This window comes from Umbelopsis ramanniana (genome assembly GCF_025399195.1).
Source record: "Umbelopsis ramanniana AG unplaced genomic scaffold K450scaffold_12, whole genome shotgun sequence".
Lineage (NCBI taxonomy): Eukaryota > Fungi > Mucoromycota > Umbelopsidomycetes > Umbelopsidales > Umbelopsidaceae > Umbelopsis > Umbelopsis ramanniana.
In genome coordinates this window covers 172,736-188,542 of record NW_026252098.1, presented here as the reverse complement: position 1 = coordinate 188,542, position 15,807 = coordinate 172,736, and the positions used below count along the sequence as shown (strand labels likewise).

The following is a 15,807-nucleotide window of genomic DNA, read 5'->3' as shown; positions in this document are numbered from 1 at the left end:
CTGCCCCGCACTAAGGTCATCTAATTTCTCTAATTTGTACACAATGGCATTTCGTCTATCTAGACGGCCATCTAGGCAGTACATTGCCTTTGCACTACTGTGCATCGCTTTGTTTTTTTTTGTGTCCTTAAATCTAGGCAAGCCATCAACTACTGCTTATACGCCACCCACCCGGCCTATCGTTGTTGAAGAAGATATCACTGTAGAATATGTTAAACCAGAAGATCACGAACTCTTGGAAGACATCAGAATTGACACCAGTCGAGAAGAAGAGACAGCTGAAAATCAGAGAAAACTCATTGATCGGAAGTACTGTGGGCGTGATAACTGCCGTTTCCTCCTTCCCATAACTATTACTGAACAAGGTATGTGTACAAACTGCAATTACTTTAGCCCATCTTTCAACTCCGCCTAATGCCTGCTCTCCTGATTTGCTATTACAAGAATCGAAGGCGCAAATGCACTTTCGCCAACTTGCCTTCCTTTCCGGCCGTCTGGACCGTACCATTGTACTTCCAAATGTGCATAGTTCGCATCTGGGCGTATGTCGGAGACTGCCATTCAGTTTCTACTATTCTTACGAATGGCTGGATAATAACAAAAGGTTTTTCAACTACATCAGTTTGGAAGATTTTAAGGAATGGGCTAGAGAACGTGCTCAAATTGCCATCAAGCCTACTGCACAGGAACTCTATGTTGAAGTCAATGAAAATTTCCACTTCTTGGATGGTGTACAAAATTGTATGCAGCATTACATGAATTTCGAAGGCAGAACCACCAAGCGTTTCGTCTTGGAAGATCCAGAGAGATCTGACCGACGCCAAGGAAATTACTCACAGATTCTTCAGACAGCTATGTCAGATCATTCCCTCAACGACGGTTATGCTAATGGTAAAGTAACGGATATTCCTTCCTTGGATGTCATCAATTTGTACTATGATCGAAGGTGAGCTGCTAGGCATAATGGCCAATTTCACATGCTCTCTTTTAAGGGTAAATGTGGAAAGACTAATTATAACATGGATAGATTCCCATACATTGAAGACCTAGAGGTTCAGGAACCACTCAAATACAGCTCTACCTGGGTGAACATTGCTAAAGGCATTGCCGATAGTCTAACACCTTTTGTGGCCATCCATTGGCGTATGGAACGACTTGAGACTCTCGAAAACCTAGTGTACTGTGCAAAGGATTTAGTGTCGCAGATTCAGAAGTTGGTTGCAGACAATGGCATGACTCAATATCCACCTCTGTTTTTGCTGACTGATTACCCTCATCTGTTAAATGCATCCACACGTACTCCAGAATCTATGTCATTCAAGCTCTCAGAGCTTCAATCGGCTCACCATGAAGCCATCAACTATTTGTTGGACAATCTCAACATAACCCTCACGACAATTGACCGACCCAACCAACCAATACCTTATGCCGAACTCCCAGAAAAGAACTGGAACATTGTTCCTGTTCCAGCCAATTCTCAGCCCGCCGATGCTAGCGTTTTGGGAATTGTCGATAAATTAGTGGCCATGAGAGCTCAATGGTTCCTGGCCGGAAAACCTGGTGTTTGTGCTAAGGCTAGCAGCTTCACTCTTCGAATTATGGAAGAACGTAGAAAGCAAAAGGATCTACAGGATGCTGGACAAAGCTTGCCAGGCGATGCCGACATTCAAAGTGTCGCCAAGTTTTTCACCAACGAAGAGGTTTAGATGGTTTCACTTCATGCTACCACTCAAAATACCGGAATGCATTCTATTCATCCTAATGCTGTAGTAACTCACCATCATATTCTCATTTTCTGGATTGGACTGCTAATACCACATCCCCTTGAAAAACACACTCCTTGTTACTGCTTGTGTACGTCAACAGTATCCCGATCATCATTAATAGACCAATCGATTCGTATTAAATGCATAAAAAAAGTACAAAGACTATATTACAAATGTTCATTGTTTTGAGTGAGAAAAATTACATGTTATTGGAGATATACAGGGATGCCGTAAACGACTGGAGCAGCGCCAATGAGATATTGCATAGGGCAGTCGAAACGAGCATGCGCAACTGCTTCCGTCAGCGAAGATCCCTTGAATTGTGAAGCATCTTGATTTCCTGGTGGTGCCAACAATCCCCACCGAATCATCATGGATTTCGTGAATCGATCTATGCTCTTGTCAGTAACATCCCACAAGTTAGCGACGACAGCTGGACACCCTGCAAGAAGATAGTTGATGACATTCCCGTACGGATCATACTGGCCGACTGGTTTCATCAACCCGCTACTGCAACCCATCAGCAAAGAAACAGCACAATGCTTGACTTGCCGAACTACATGTCCGCGGATGAAGGCTTCGCCTCCACTGTGGCCAAAGTAGCTACGATATGAGGAAAAATTGGCAAATTAGATGACTGAGAGACTTGTGGGATCACAATCAACCGCTGACAAATACTCACATGTATATATCTTTTTGTTTCAGTGCATTTTGGATTTGTTGCTCCATAGGCGGCTGTCCCACGGTTCCTTGCCATTCTGTGCGGCTGTCAAAATAGTATTGGTAAGCACGTACAACATACGACAATCTGATACTATGCATGAGCCTACTTTTGTAATGCCGATTGGAACTCTGCCTGGGTCTTTTTGAGGTCACCAGAGGGATTAAGAACATAGAAGGCACTGTTACCATCTAACACGATGTCACTCCATTCAGATGCAGTATCGGTTGATAATGGGTCGTTTATCTGATGCATTGAGCGAGCATACAATATCCTATCTCGTAGAAACGATAGGCAAGGCAAGCGTGAGACTGAGCGGCCCTTCAGCCCGGAAAGGCACTCAATCGGTAATAGCTGCGTGTATTTGTCCAATATGAGGATAGTGTGATTTTGAGAATTGCCAGGGAAATCTTGTTGATCCACTTTTTTTACCGCATCATGGTAGTGCCGAATTCCTGAACTGATATCATCCTTGAGCTAAAAGAAAGTGTCAACATCGTTCAACTTGGAGACTATGCATCTTTGTCAAGGATAAAGACGTACCTGGCCAATATCAACTTCGTCATAGTTTACGTCGGTGTCATTGATCTCATACAAAGACAACAGGTAATAAGCAATATCTTCTATGTCTTTATGTGTAGCTTTCTGGCCGATCCGTAAAATCATTTTGCAGATATCCAAACTGATTTCAAGCAGTTTGGGTTTGTGTACCATGGAAATAGCCGGCCTAGCTGAGCGGCCATTTGCAGCTTTACAGATAAGCTCACTCAAGAAGCTTTGAAACTTTTTAAGTATGGATTCGACCACTTTGCATTCCTCTGCCAAAATGCCCTATAGCGGTCCAATGTTATCAACCGTCTCAAGTTATGTATCGCAGTGCTCCAATATTTCTTACCTTGAATCCACCCAGCCAGTTATCATCGACCTTTTCCATGAGATGCTTCAACCTCTCATCAAGCTCATGTCTAGTTTTCCACCACTTTTCAACATCTGTCTTGTTTTCAAACGTCTTTCCACTATGCATGGTTGCATTACTTTCAGAAATGATTTTGTTGAACTCTTCTGTAACCGCCTGGTAGCTCATATCTTCACCTTCGCCATTTCGTTGAGCGAATCGTTGTAATGGTAATTTGAGGAGCAATGGCGTTGTATTGGCTTGCATTCGTGAAATATATAAATCCCCTTGCGCAGGATCTAAGGTAAGAGAGCAAACAGTCCAATTTGGAGGTAAGATATTAATGAATTTGGTTTGGAAGCCGTTTTCGTCAAGTTCATGCTCTTCTTTGTACAGGTCACGGAGCTGCTCTAGATGGGCATGATGCCAATGATCCACCATCTCTTCGTCTTCACCATCAATATTGCCGTCGGTATATATTGCCGGTGGCCACTTCTCTTCATTATCAAATGCTATGGATTTTCGTAACTTTTGACTGAGGCATGTTTGCATTTCTCGTCTAAACGAAACACCTTTCGATAATTCTACGTACAAACTTTAGCAAAAAAAGGGTTGTTATGCTCGTAATCATGGCCTAACAATCTTACCAAGATAATAGACACTCAACGTGGCTGTTTCGTTGGTTAGCATGCCGTTTGTTGACAGAAGGCTCTTTAAGAAGAGTGATGCGGCCATATTAAGACAGATATTGTTGACCAACTGTAATTCCAACTTGTCGACACCCGAAGACAATGCCTCCATCAACCGTTCAATCGCCTGTTTTACATTTTCTCGTGAGAGCTTGAGGTTAAGAGCACTTGTTGGCCTTCGGATAGGCATTCTAGAAGAACTAGACTTCAGCAATGGCAACGACATTGCTGATAGAGCATTGTGTTGAATATGAGTATGCCGGTAATTTAAGACAGTTGATATAAATTTCTTCAACGCAACCTACCATTTTTACTCAAGTGCTGTCCAATCTTATGATCTCGTATTTCAGCCAAGGTCTGATGCAGTTTCAGCTTACTGACTGCCGTGTTTAACTTGCTTGCCTGTTTGAGACGTTAAGTCATTAAAGTAATACGGTTTTCTTAATAGAAAAGATTGTATACTCACCTCGTTAGAAAACAATGGCATGGTAGATTCTAAACTTTCTAGCTTAGCATACGCTGATTTGATATCTCCTGACGTGGCAATCAATAAAGCTAATTTGTGTTGAAAAATTAGATATGAGTAATCCAGTGAAAGCTGTTGGTATCAAATACTTACCTTCCCGGATAATTACATTCGCATGATTGCTATGTAAAAGGATACAATCGTATTCGGCTGCAAGAAGATTAATCCCACATTAATAAAGCTTAAAGGAAAGCAATGTATGTATGCCAGTGGTACTCACATTCGGTACTAAAGTGACTGATGCGTGGTTCCTTCAACTCTTTTAAAAATCTGATTGTTCGGGGAGTGCCTTCGTTGATTCTAAATATCATATTAGACGATGTGCGAGTAAGTGCATGTATGATGGAGAAAATTCTATACCTGGCCAAAGACTGCTCGAGACCTGATATAAATGCGCGCTCCATAAGGTTTGCAAGGATATTGTCAGCATCTTGGTACGATTCCATGGCTGCATCATTATAACCTTGACTTCCATCCACATCCCCTACAATGATCTTCAGATCTGCCTGATCTTTTGGAAATGGCAGACCCTGTATAGAACAAAAATTAGATACAGAATAATGCTTTTCTTTCTAGCAGCAGGCTACATACCATAGATTGAAGTTCCAAAGCCTTCTCGAGATTGTTTTGACTGTCTTCGTACTTGTCGATCTTCCAATAAAGATCTGCAAGATAAACTAGGTATGTTGAAGATGCCACGTTGGAGCCAAGTTGTTCGGATAGCTTCAGACCCTGCTTCAGAAAATACTCTGCTTCACGCCATGAGCCTCTTGCACTGTGCAATACTCCAAGTCTCGTAAAGCAGTTGCTCATTTTTTGTGCCATACCCCAGTGAGCATCTTGTAGTGCAATATCGGTGACTGTCTGGACAATGCCATTATGTTGCTGCTCCTCTGTCACATTGGCCTCATATTGTTTGGTACTGGAGTTAAATGGATTACCCATTTGATCTGGTTGTTCAGACGATCGACTTGCAGATTTTCGAAACAGAGATGAAGATATTTGACTAAGTTTCCTCAATGAATTTGTGGCATCCTTCACTGCATCGTCAACAGAAGCTAACTCCATCGAAATATAAGATCGGGTAAATGAGGCATTGGCCAGTAGTATTGATCTTGATAGCTTGTGCTGAGCAGACTTGAACTTGCTCGTATTGCGCAGAAATGAGGCTTTATCTCCTTGCTCTTTGGCTTGCTGGTATATCTCAGTACTTCGCTCAATGTCGCCAGTAATGGCAAGATACTGTGCATACACTAACATGTAATTGAGCCTTGCTTCAATGTCGCATCTACCGGTCTTCAGTATACGCGCTGCTCTCTCAAACTCTATGGCCGCTTTACCAGTGTAGCCCAACTCCATGTATGCGATGCTTACTTCTGTACAGAGCATGACGCCATCACTGATGTGTTCCGATTCCGAGCCTCGAAGTCCGTTATTCAGTTGAAGCAACAGTCGTAATACAGCTAGCCTTTGAATTTGTCGACGATTTACAGAAAATAGATCTGAGAGCATGCGAAGATGACCATATAGTCGATCAACTCCGTCAACTTGTCTGTAGATAGCCACCTTCCCTTCATCATCCAATGGAATATCTTCTCCAAGCAAAGGTATCGGCTTGAATATCGTTCCCCAGCACCTCAAAGCCAATTCGAATGAGTCAGTTGCAACTGGCACGTCATGTTGATTGCAGACACCTTTCCAAGAGTAACACATTGACAGATAGAACCGTCGATAGTCCAGTAGCTCTGAATCTTTCACAAAAAGGTCCCCTTTTAACAAGTCCAATGCTTCTTGTATAGCTGACATGCCGTTCGCTTTGGAGTCAAGCTGAGTGTTGCCTTTTGTGGCCAGTAGTCGGCACTTTTCGATCAGAATCCTTGACCTTCTAATGGGGTACAAGGTCGGTTCGTAGGCATCCAGTAGTTGATCAATTAACTTCAATTGAAACATAGCAACGTTGGTGCGAAGGGACATGATATTCATAACTTGAAGTTCGCATTCTTTGAGGATGGCTTGTTGACCACGGCTAAGGTGCTGAAGGTCCATGATCTCGGTAGCAAGCGCAACTTCATCGTCGGGAGCGTCTATCACTGCTGCCCGAAGGTACCTTTCAATTAGTTTTGGGATAACAGGATGTTTTTCAACGATGAGGGTAAGAGATACTGAAGCACAGTGGCGAACAAATTCGTTGATGGTAGCTTTAGGAAGATGGCGAAGGGCATTCTGTAAGGCAGCTATTGCTTTCCGCTGGTTGAATATTTTGAGGTGAGAAGCACCAAGTAGTTCGTATCGCTTGCAAAGTTGCATGCTCCATTGTTCCGAATGCGTTTTTGCTCGAATTTGATCCTGTTCGAGAATAGCACAAGATTTTTCCAACGGAACGATGGCCTTGCCGTATTCACCTTCTGTAGCTAAGTTGGCGCCAAAGGAGTAGTAAGTGCTTGAAACCCATCTAATGCCTTCAGTGAATCCATTAGAACTACAGAATATTTCCGCCTTGCGCAAGAATTGAAATGCTCGCTCATGAGTTTCCGGGTCATCAAAGCGAAATACCATTCTGGCTAACAATAACACAACGTCGATATGTGCTAACGATATGGTATCGGTATTTGCTCCAGGCAATGATAAATCGGTATTCTATCGTAGGAACGACTTAGTACCTTGAAATATAGTCTGCAGCCTCGTCATGAAAACTAACCTTAGATGACAGCATGCGTATACAGATGGGAACCAATTCTGTACATTTGATCAGGCAATCAAAAATATTGGCAGTATTGTTCTTCCATTCACCGAACTCATCTGGGTGCATGTGTTTTCGTTGTGGAGGTGTTTGATACGGATCGTGCTCAATTTCTCGTCGTGTTATTGATTCTTCCATCTTTTTGCTCAAGAACCCATGCATGGCATTGCAGCTATTACGAAAGTTGTCTACGCTTTTACAAAGATTTCGCATTGCTTGCTCAGTATACTTTGACATTTCCACGTTGTTCCTCAGCGACGTAACACTAAACTCGATGCAGGATGAGATTTCGGTCAAAGTCGTATTGATATCAGCATCTAGTAATCAGTGTTAGATGTGAAAAGTAGTGCTATTTTCTAGCTAGGTAATAAGTAACCTACAGGCATTGGAAGATATCATTTTATCGAGTTGAATTGATGCTAATGACATTTTGGCAGACGCAGCATACATGAGATGATAGCTCTGGCAATTTTGTGGATCCTGTAGGACGATTCTTAATGGTCTCATCATGTGCTTGAAAGCATAGAATGAACCTTGATAGCTTCCGCTCTGCAAATGTTCAAAGCAGTTTTAGGCAAGCTTTACAACTCGTCAATACTCAAACATGCGTCCTTACCTTTCGCGACACATAGGCGTAATATTCACATAAAATAAAATAGTTGTCCATTCCTGCAAGATCATTGACAGCTGGTTCAACGAATTTCAAGATGTACTCGCAGTGTTGCTGAAGAGTTTGAAATTTCACGGGTGTAGGAACTGCAAAGATGTCAGAAAAGAGCTAGCTATATTGCAAATATCTAGTATAAAATTCGTTCAACATACCTTGGTTGCTGGCTTTTTCAAAAGTAACGCCAATTCGCACCAACTGGTCACATATATAACCAAATTTTGCTCTTTTTGAAAAGTAGGCAGCACATAGACTTTGTACACGTAGCTTTAGTACTTGTAAGGGAGGAATCGTGATTGAATGATTGCTTTTCGCTGCTTTTGAGAGAAGTCGGTACAAGTATTCAAACTGTTCTTGAGCTTTTTCTTCATCTATCGTCGCGAGATGGTGACACCAGTCGAAAAAACTTCCTTTCCTTTCCAGCAAGTCAGAGAGTTCCTGTGATGGCCGAGGAGGTTAGTATGAACGCTTTGATGTTATACACCACATCATTACTTACAGGTATATTGGCTCCACCATTCATCTCTACAATGCATCGAATGGCGTTCAACTGATTTGCTAGAATAAGACGCACCATGGACAAATTGTTCATGTTTGCTTGCATAGGAAGGTATAGGAGATCCGCATGTTGCGAAAGCGAATCCTTGGTCTTATTTACTGCTACAGTCTTGTATAATTCGGCTGTGAGTTGGCGTGCAGTTGGCTTCATGAATCGAGGTGATGAAGGTGTGCTCGGGGAATTAATGGATTCAGTTAAGATGCTTTTATCTTTAATGTCTACAGATTTAGCTTCTTGTTGCCGTGTCTCTAAACTGACTCCAATAAGGGTGGCCAAATGAGCTCGAAACGATGCTAATTCTTGAAAAGCTCGCTCATACTAAAGGATTGATTAATGAAAGTCGACATGAAACTGAAGCCAATGCAGTAACCTCACCTGGCTAATGTTGATAAGTTTGGTGATTAGGTTGGATCTTGCCTTTTCGACATCCAAGTGCTTGACTGTCTTTGTGTCGTTCAGAAGATGCAGAGCTTTGAGTGCGTAAAAGGACGTATCAATCAAGCATGATATCATTTCACTATCTTCGGCTAGTTTGTTTCGACTTTCTGCACGATCGTGCAGTTTTCCAAACGACACCAAGTTTTGGTTGATCATGGTCATGGCGAGTGGAGTTAGTCGTTTTCTATGAATTTCTAGCTCATTCTTTGAGAGCTTTTTATCGCCTTCGAGGGGACCCAATAGCGTTTTCCAAACAGATTCTGCTAGTTCATTGTCACAGCGTTCGAAATTTGCTAACGCTGCAAGCAATGCTGAAGAAGCCATGCTTAGCCGAAACGTCGATCGTTGTTCGTCGCGTCTTTAAAAAAAATCTGGTTAAAGAGACGCGTATGAAAGTTAAATCGTATTTATGAGAAAAATTGAGAGTCAGCTTGTCTACTTTGCGCCTCTAGGAATATCTACTCATGAATAATTAGAGCTCGTCTCTTCACTCAGGTCATTACTACTAGTAACCAAGATATGGTCGTCTGTATTCTGTTTTTGCAATCTGAGAGACCTGACGCCTTCTTTAAATTGTTCATACCAATCTTTTGGTCCGAGTCGTTGGATTGCCAACAGGACAGATCCTACCATACCCGTAAGAAACCCAATACCATCATTGGAAAAGGCAACTAAAGACCCCATTGTGATAAGCATAACCAGAAAATTCTCGTATTTTATACGATCATCCTCGACTTTGTCGTTGACAGACCGTGCGGCCGTAGCAAGCTTCCAATACACGTTAGGCGAAGTCAAAGCAATGGGTTCAATGTGAATGATATACGATACCTCAAGGCCAGAAACAAACAACATGACCGATAGAAGTGAGTTTGGGAATAATTTCAAGAGACCAACCAGAGATCCGCCGAATACAATGCCAAGTAGCAGTTTGCACAGTCCTAAAATGATGATAGACACCTCGGATCTTGCACCAAATCGGTATTGTCCTGCCAGGCCGCCAGAACCATGACTGAATAATATAATTAGCTTAGCGCTCGTAAGTGAACTATGAAATGGTCGATAATTACCAAAAGGGCATACTACCGAACCAGCATCCTATGAGGTTCATGAGACCGACACTCATAGCAATGCTGGTCGTAGTAGCATGTTTCTCAGGAAACAGGTCATCGATCAAAACAGAGAGAGCAATGACTGAGTTCAAAGCGGTAAGCGGGATTTGGCCAAGACCAGCATTCAGGAATCCTGTTTTGAAATCATCAGGACTGGGAACAATGATAGTATCGGGATAATGTCCGCCAGGGCGAGGTGTATTGATTGGTCCATTGGGGTTGGTGAACATACGAACCAATGCAAAGGTTAAACCTATGAGAAATAAGATCAGTGCGGATGGTACCCGGCGGTTGTAGCAACCAATCACAAAGATGTAGGCAAGAAGGACCCAGGTGAAGTTGTCGGCCCAGTTTGCTCCAGTGATGGTCCATTGTAACGTTTTTACTAGATCATGTGCCTTGATCATCAGCGTAACACCTGTGCCAAGCTGAATACCTACAGGCAACGAGAACAGTTACTACTCAATTCCACTACAGCTTCGGCTTGCTGAGGGGGGGGGTCTTTTTGTGGATACCTTTTATAACCGATTTCGGCGTTATGATACCTATCATATGTATCGTCTTGGTTGCCCCAAGGAAGAAAATAATACCTCCTACGCCTTCACGAACTGCATTAATGTCTAGTCCGTTTCCCACGAATCACAATAAGCACCTACCCAATCCTGCAGCCATAGTTTGCTGAATTGACATATTACTGGATAGCGCGACGGCTCCAAGTGCTTTAAAAATTGAGCGCGCTTTAGTAATCCTTTGTCACCATGTTAACACTAACGTCTTTATCTTAAACCTTTCATTGGTTGAACACATATGGGAACTTGGTAAATTAGGCCGCTAACTATATTCCATATGCCCCCAAACCACAATGTGCTGGTCAGATTTATCTGGCCACTGACAGCGAGTGATATCATTAGCGGTAGAAGAGTGCCTAAGTCGCCAAGGCTACCTGATAACTGCGGTGGAGTGATTAATACAGCAGTTGTAGCAACCAGTAACTTACATTAGCATGAAGAATACCTCGTGAACATTTAGATTGGCAACGAACCGGTCGTAAGAGTTTCGAAAACTGAACCGCATCAAAGAAATGATCGATATAAAGTTATAGAAAGAGAAGAAAAGCGGTCCCTGACGACCACGAAACTAAAGACTGCTGATTTGTTTGCTATCACGGCTGTGTAACACCGGCGGACCTACGGCGTTAGAGTCCAAATGTAACCATTTATTCTTGAAAGCATACAAAACATTTGGTGGAGGTATTATATTACAAATCTATAAACATCTATTCTTTGCGATCGTCAACGGCATGTAGTCTCTTCCATGCAATATCAAGATCTGGTCGTACTTCGTTTACAGAGGCGGCCATTTTCTCCCATATTTCAAGGTCGTCGTCTTCATTGTTGACATTCCCTCCTATTTCCAGCATTTTCAACGATGCAGCGAAACCACCTTTCAGTGCTTCACAAATTATGCCGAAATCAGAGGATGATATACCATTGCAGCCAATATCAACCGTTGAAATACTAGGGCAGTTAACGAATGCAGCACTGTCAAAGGTATTGATCTTGTTGTTGAAGAGACCGAGAAACTGAATGGTGGGACAGGCGAGGAGTTCTTGGAATCCTAATACTGAGATGGCATTTTCTCCTAATTCCAGCTTACTCAGTCGAGAGGTACCTTGCTGTATAGCCCGAGCGAACTCAGTAACGCCTTCGTCCTCAATGTTATTTCTCCTCATCCTAAGCTCCATAACATTGCTCTTTCCGATAGCTTGAGCAAAATTGGCCATTCCCTTGTTGGACACACCGACACCGTCCAGCCAAATGAGTTTCAAGCTAGTGTTCGTAGGAAGAACACTACTGAACGCTTCCATAATCAGATCTCCATCAGAGGTTTGAGTTGAAGTGTCGTTTGTACTATCAAGGTTGAAATTTTCGAGCTCTTGTTGTGTGCCAGACAATTTCAACGAATGCAGGCTGGTGTTATGTTGTAATCCTCGTACTAACGAACTTCCACCTGGACCAAGAGGGTTGTCCGATACGTCTAATTCTTCTATACTCTTGGATTCAGCTAAGTATTCTGCTATGGCTTGTCCTCCGTATTTGGTGATTTCGTTCATGGACAGGTCCAAATGCTTCAGCTGACTGTTATGGTTCTTAGATAAAGCGTTCATCAAAACTTCAATACTGCCATTATCCAAAAGGTTACGTGAAATGACAAGACTATGAATGGCGGTGTTCTTTTCCAAACATTCAGCAAGTTCTTGGACACTGGCCGACGTCAAACCTTTGTTGTCCAGATCAATTTTCCGTACGCCTTCATTTACGGCCAATCCTTCGCAAAAAGCTTTAAACAGAGCAATATCGGCCCCAAACTTTGTTGTACCGACATTGATAGATTCCAGAGTATCATTCAAAGCCAATGCTTCCGAGAGTGATTCCATTGCAGTCGCATCCAAAGGTTGTCCTGAGCAATACAAGTGCTTTAACGTGGAATTCCGTCCGAGTGCAGTAAACAACTGGGCCAAGTCAGCCGACGACACCTGGCGAAAACTGAGGATATGAAGCGAGGTGAATGTTGGGTCATTGTCCTCTAGTCGTTTGATCCATTTCTGAACAGCATTGTCGTTACCGCCCCAAGCCATTGGAAATCCTTGGGTTTGGTGAGAGAGTTTACCGTGACCAAAATCCTGGAAAAATAAAAAAGTTGGGTTTCCCGACAACGAAAACGGTCACAGTCCACATTTGGTGCGTCGATCATTTTTGGGCATTAGCACTTTCGTCAAGAGGTTATCGATAGGAACCTGACAGATGCGTACCTTACACATTTGTGGAATAATATGGATAGTGTACACTTTCTGTTTCCTAGCCGTACAGTCTGGTCCTAATGACAAGGACTGGAAATCACAGGTAATTCTTCTTCAGAGTATAATCTGCTATCTTTTGTACATTCGTTAACGCCAAGAATTGTTTCATCAACATCAGACAGCACAAATCAAGCAAGCCCAAAGCATTTATGACATACTTAGACGAGGTCAACTTTTAAAGGAAGATTTGGCCGAAAAAATAGCCAAAATGGAAGCTGCCGAAACACCAAGTGCTGAAAATGCTCGACTCTTGGAAGCAATACATATCAAAGTTATGGGCATGCAAGCTTTGGAATCGTTAGTTTTTGGCATGTTCGATGTATACAGTGATACGATAGATGGAACGATGATGGATTACAAGAAAGCTGCCTTGAAACAGCTTTCTGATTTCCTGTTAGCATTGCAGAATTCGCACCACCAACTCCATCAACCCGCCAAGGAACAGCCACATCATGCCTATGCGTCACATCCAGCTATGGAGTACTCAGAGCATCATTCACATGATGATTCTGAAAAGGGCAACGACATTGGCAACGAAGCCGTTAGGGACCTTGTCAATGGTATGCTTCAGGATGTTCGAGAGAACGCTGATCATCTAGAGGAAGAAATGCATCACAACATGTTTTCCGACAACCTCAACAAAGAGGATGGATCCTCGCTTGAGGCAGTCATCAAAGTGGAAGACAATGATGGAAATACCAAAGATGGATCGGGATCTGGCAAGCATCGTAAAGGGGAGGAAGGAAGACAAGTAACCCTAATTGATCAAGAAAATAACCAGTATGTCATGGCTCGACCATCTGACACGACTATATTCTATGAAGGTAAATGCCACAGGAAACTAATGATTGCCCAGCTTTTGTAACATCTACTAAATTTCCTGTTACTAGATATGCATTTCATTCATGATTTGGTCTTGATCTTGGTCGGCTCCTTTATATTCGGTTGGATTTTCAGCGCCATTGGTCTTCCAGGTATGTGAACGCATTTGTGCGATGTTTGATAGTACCTCCAACGACGATAATCTAATATTGCTTCAAACATACAGCTTTCTTTGGCTACATTTTAGCTGGCAATTTAGCCGGACCTTCTGGCTACGACCTTATCAAGGAACTTATTCAGACTGAAACGTTGGCACAGTTAGGCGTAATATTCATTGTTTTCGTACTCGGCTTGGAATTTTCTCTGGAAAAAATGCGCGCAATGTGGCGTCTCGCACTCGGAGGAGCCTTGCTGATCCTTTTCGCAACCGTCGTTATTTTCTCTCTGGTTGGTGCCGTCATTGGTGCTAACATGAGTGAAGCCGTATTCGTAGGAGCTTGCGTCAGCTTGAGCTCTACAGCAGTTGTTGTGAAGTGCGTTAAATCAACTGAACTTGAACAAATGTATGGCTTACTTGTGATGCAAGACGTTCTTTTAGGTGTTATGCTTGTAAGTTTATTTGTTATTTTTATTGCATAATGCTTAATCACACACATTTTCTGATAATTCTCCGTTGATGGCAGGCCATGATACCTGCTCTCAGTAAATCGGGCATAGAAATATTCTTCGCTATCGCAAAGATGTCTATCTATTTAGCCATCTATGCAGTCATCAGCATTGCTATTGCACGACTTCTGCCCATTGCTGTGCGACTCTTGCACCGTACGTTGGGAAAAAAAATTACGCAACACAGTCATGAGCTCTTACTCTTGGGCACTATTGCCATCTGCTTTGTTATGATGGTCCTGTCTGCTAGACTCGAGCTCGGAATGGAACTCGGATGCTTCACAGCAGGCGTGATCGTACGGTCTCGTAAGCAATGGTTCGAGTCAAGTATCAGCATCATCGAACCCGTGCGGGATGTTTTCGCCTGTCTTTTCTTTGCATCTATCGGCCTTCATGTTTATCCGTCATTCCTTGTTTCGGAAGCTATGCTCCTTATTACCATGACAGCAGCTGTGATTGGTTTCAAGTACGTCATTATCTCCGTGGTGCTTGTCCTTTTCAAAATCGACCTTCAAAAGTCCTCAATCATGGCCATTGGGTTGGCACAAATATCAGAATTCAGCTTTGTACTAGCCAGTCGAGCGAAGCAAATCGGTGTCATTAGTCGAGAGGTTTATTACTTACTGTTGGCGGTTACTGCTATGACACTGATGACAACTCCGATTCTATGGAATTTGATTGCTGGTCGGTCGTCTTCAAGTGCCAGTAATGCCAATACCTTCTCTGGCATTCCCTTGACGAGTGCTGGTGGAACAAATGGAAGCAAGTGGAACTCGCACGATTATAGCAATCGTACACATACCCGATCCACGTCGACGGCTGCTCAACACTCGTTTGCAAAGATACCAAGGGGTAGAGATGACTCGCACAACGAAGTTGTCATGCTACCATTGCTTGACGAGTACGAGAAAGCAGCATAATATAGAACTTGAATTCATCTAGAAGCAATATTGTTGTATTTTTATATAAACAAAATGGTGCCTGTAAACCCGAAGCGCCTCTTTTTTTTTCCTCCACAACATCAATGATTGGCACATGTTCGCGGGGTTCGGAATATCAAAGCTCTCGAATGAGTTCCAGTGTTATGAAACCCACCGAGAAACAGATGACAAAATAACTCATTTGTGATGATAGCAAAGCAGTAGAAAGGGATGAGGCAATTAAGGTCGATGTAGTTTTGGATGGTTTGATGAACGAAGCACTGTTAAGAATGAACAACGTCCTGTTGTTATTAATTTTCAGAAACTCTCAAGGTCAGACTTCTGTCAGTAGCTCCGAAATGAGTAGAAGGTTAAAAGCGGATTTCTGTATGACTGTTTGTTTCTGTCTTCTCTTTTTTTTTTTTTATT

At 42.7% G+C, this 15,807-nt stretch overlaps 5 protein-coding genes across 5 annotated transcripts; 2 read left to right on the top strand and 3 right to left on the bottom strand.

Annotated features, from left to right (window-relative positions):
* Positions 1-3: 3 nt before the first annotated feature.
* K450DRAFT_229936 (uncharacterized protein) lies at positions 4-1,839 on the top strand. The gene is made up of 4 exons (XM_051587167.1): positions 4-365; positions 445-946; positions 1,028-1,284; positions 1,423-1,839. Exons 1-4 carry the CDS (start codon positions 44-46, stop codon positions 1,704-1,706), a joined length of 1,365 nt encoding a protein of 454 aa, XP_051446930.1. The 5' UTR covers positions 4-43; the 3' UTR covers positions 1,707-1,839.
* K450DRAFT_229931 (uncharacterized protein) lies at positions 1,840-9,373 on the bottom strand. Its single transcript, XM_051587166.1, has 18 exons — positions 8,939-9,373; positions 8,504-8,881; positions 8,160-8,442; positions 7,954-8,093; positions 7,718-7,886; positions 7,296-7,654; positions 5,189-7,234; positions 4,958-5,127; positions 4,818-4,897; positions 4,691-4,747; positions 4,538-4,626; positions 4,377-4,473; positions 4,030-4,299; positions 3,383-3,966; positions 3,031-3,318; positions 2,597-2,964; positions 2,449-2,532; positions 1,840-2,369 (listed from the first exon to the last, which is right to left on the bottom strand). Exons 1-18 carry the CDS (start codon positions 9,323-9,325, stop codon positions 1,973-1,975), a joined length of 6,246 nt encoding a protein of 2,081 aa, XP_051446929.1. The 5' UTR covers positions 9,326-9,373; the 3' UTR covers positions 1,840-1,972.
* A 1-nt stretch (position 9,374) lies between these two features.
* K450DRAFT_206868 (uncharacterized protein) lies at positions 9,375-11,231 on the bottom strand. Its single transcript, XM_051584752.1, has 7 exons — positions 11,125-11,231; positions 10,898-11,060; positions 10,767-10,829; positions 10,626-10,709; positions 10,069-10,546; positions 9,830-10,010; positions 9,375-9,769 (listed from the first exon to the last, which is right to left on the bottom strand). Exons 1-7 carry the CDS (start codon positions 11,182-11,184, stop codon positions 9,464-9,466), a joined length of 1,335 nt encoding a protein of 444 aa, XP_051446928.1. The 5' UTR covers positions 11,185-11,231; the 3' UTR covers positions 9,375-9,463.
* A 155-nt stretch (positions 11,232-11,386) lies between these two features.
* On the bottom strand, positions 11,387-12,748 carry K450DRAFT_269712 (uncharacterized protein; the record flags this gene model as incomplete). The annotated part of the gene is made up of 1 exon (XM_051592933.1): positions 11,387-12,748. The coding sequence occupies one exon, from the start codon at positions 12,746-12,748 to the stop codon at positions 11,387-11,389; it is 1,362 nt and encodes a 453-aa protein (XP_051446927.1).
* Positions 12,749-12,798: 50 nt separating this feature from the next.
* Positions 12,799-15,387, top strand: K450DRAFT_229911 (uncharacterized protein). Its single transcript, XM_051587165.1, has 5 exons — positions 12,799-13,013; positions 13,089-13,794; positions 13,861-13,944; positions 14,019-14,401; positions 14,476-15,387. Exons 1-5 carry the CDS (start codon positions 12,915-12,917, stop codon positions 15,376-15,378), a joined length of 2,175 nt encoding a protein of 724 aa, XP_051446926.1. The 5' UTR covers positions 12,799-12,914; the 3' UTR covers positions 15,379-15,387.
* The last annotated feature ends 420 nt before the right edge of the window (positions 15,388-15,807 follow it).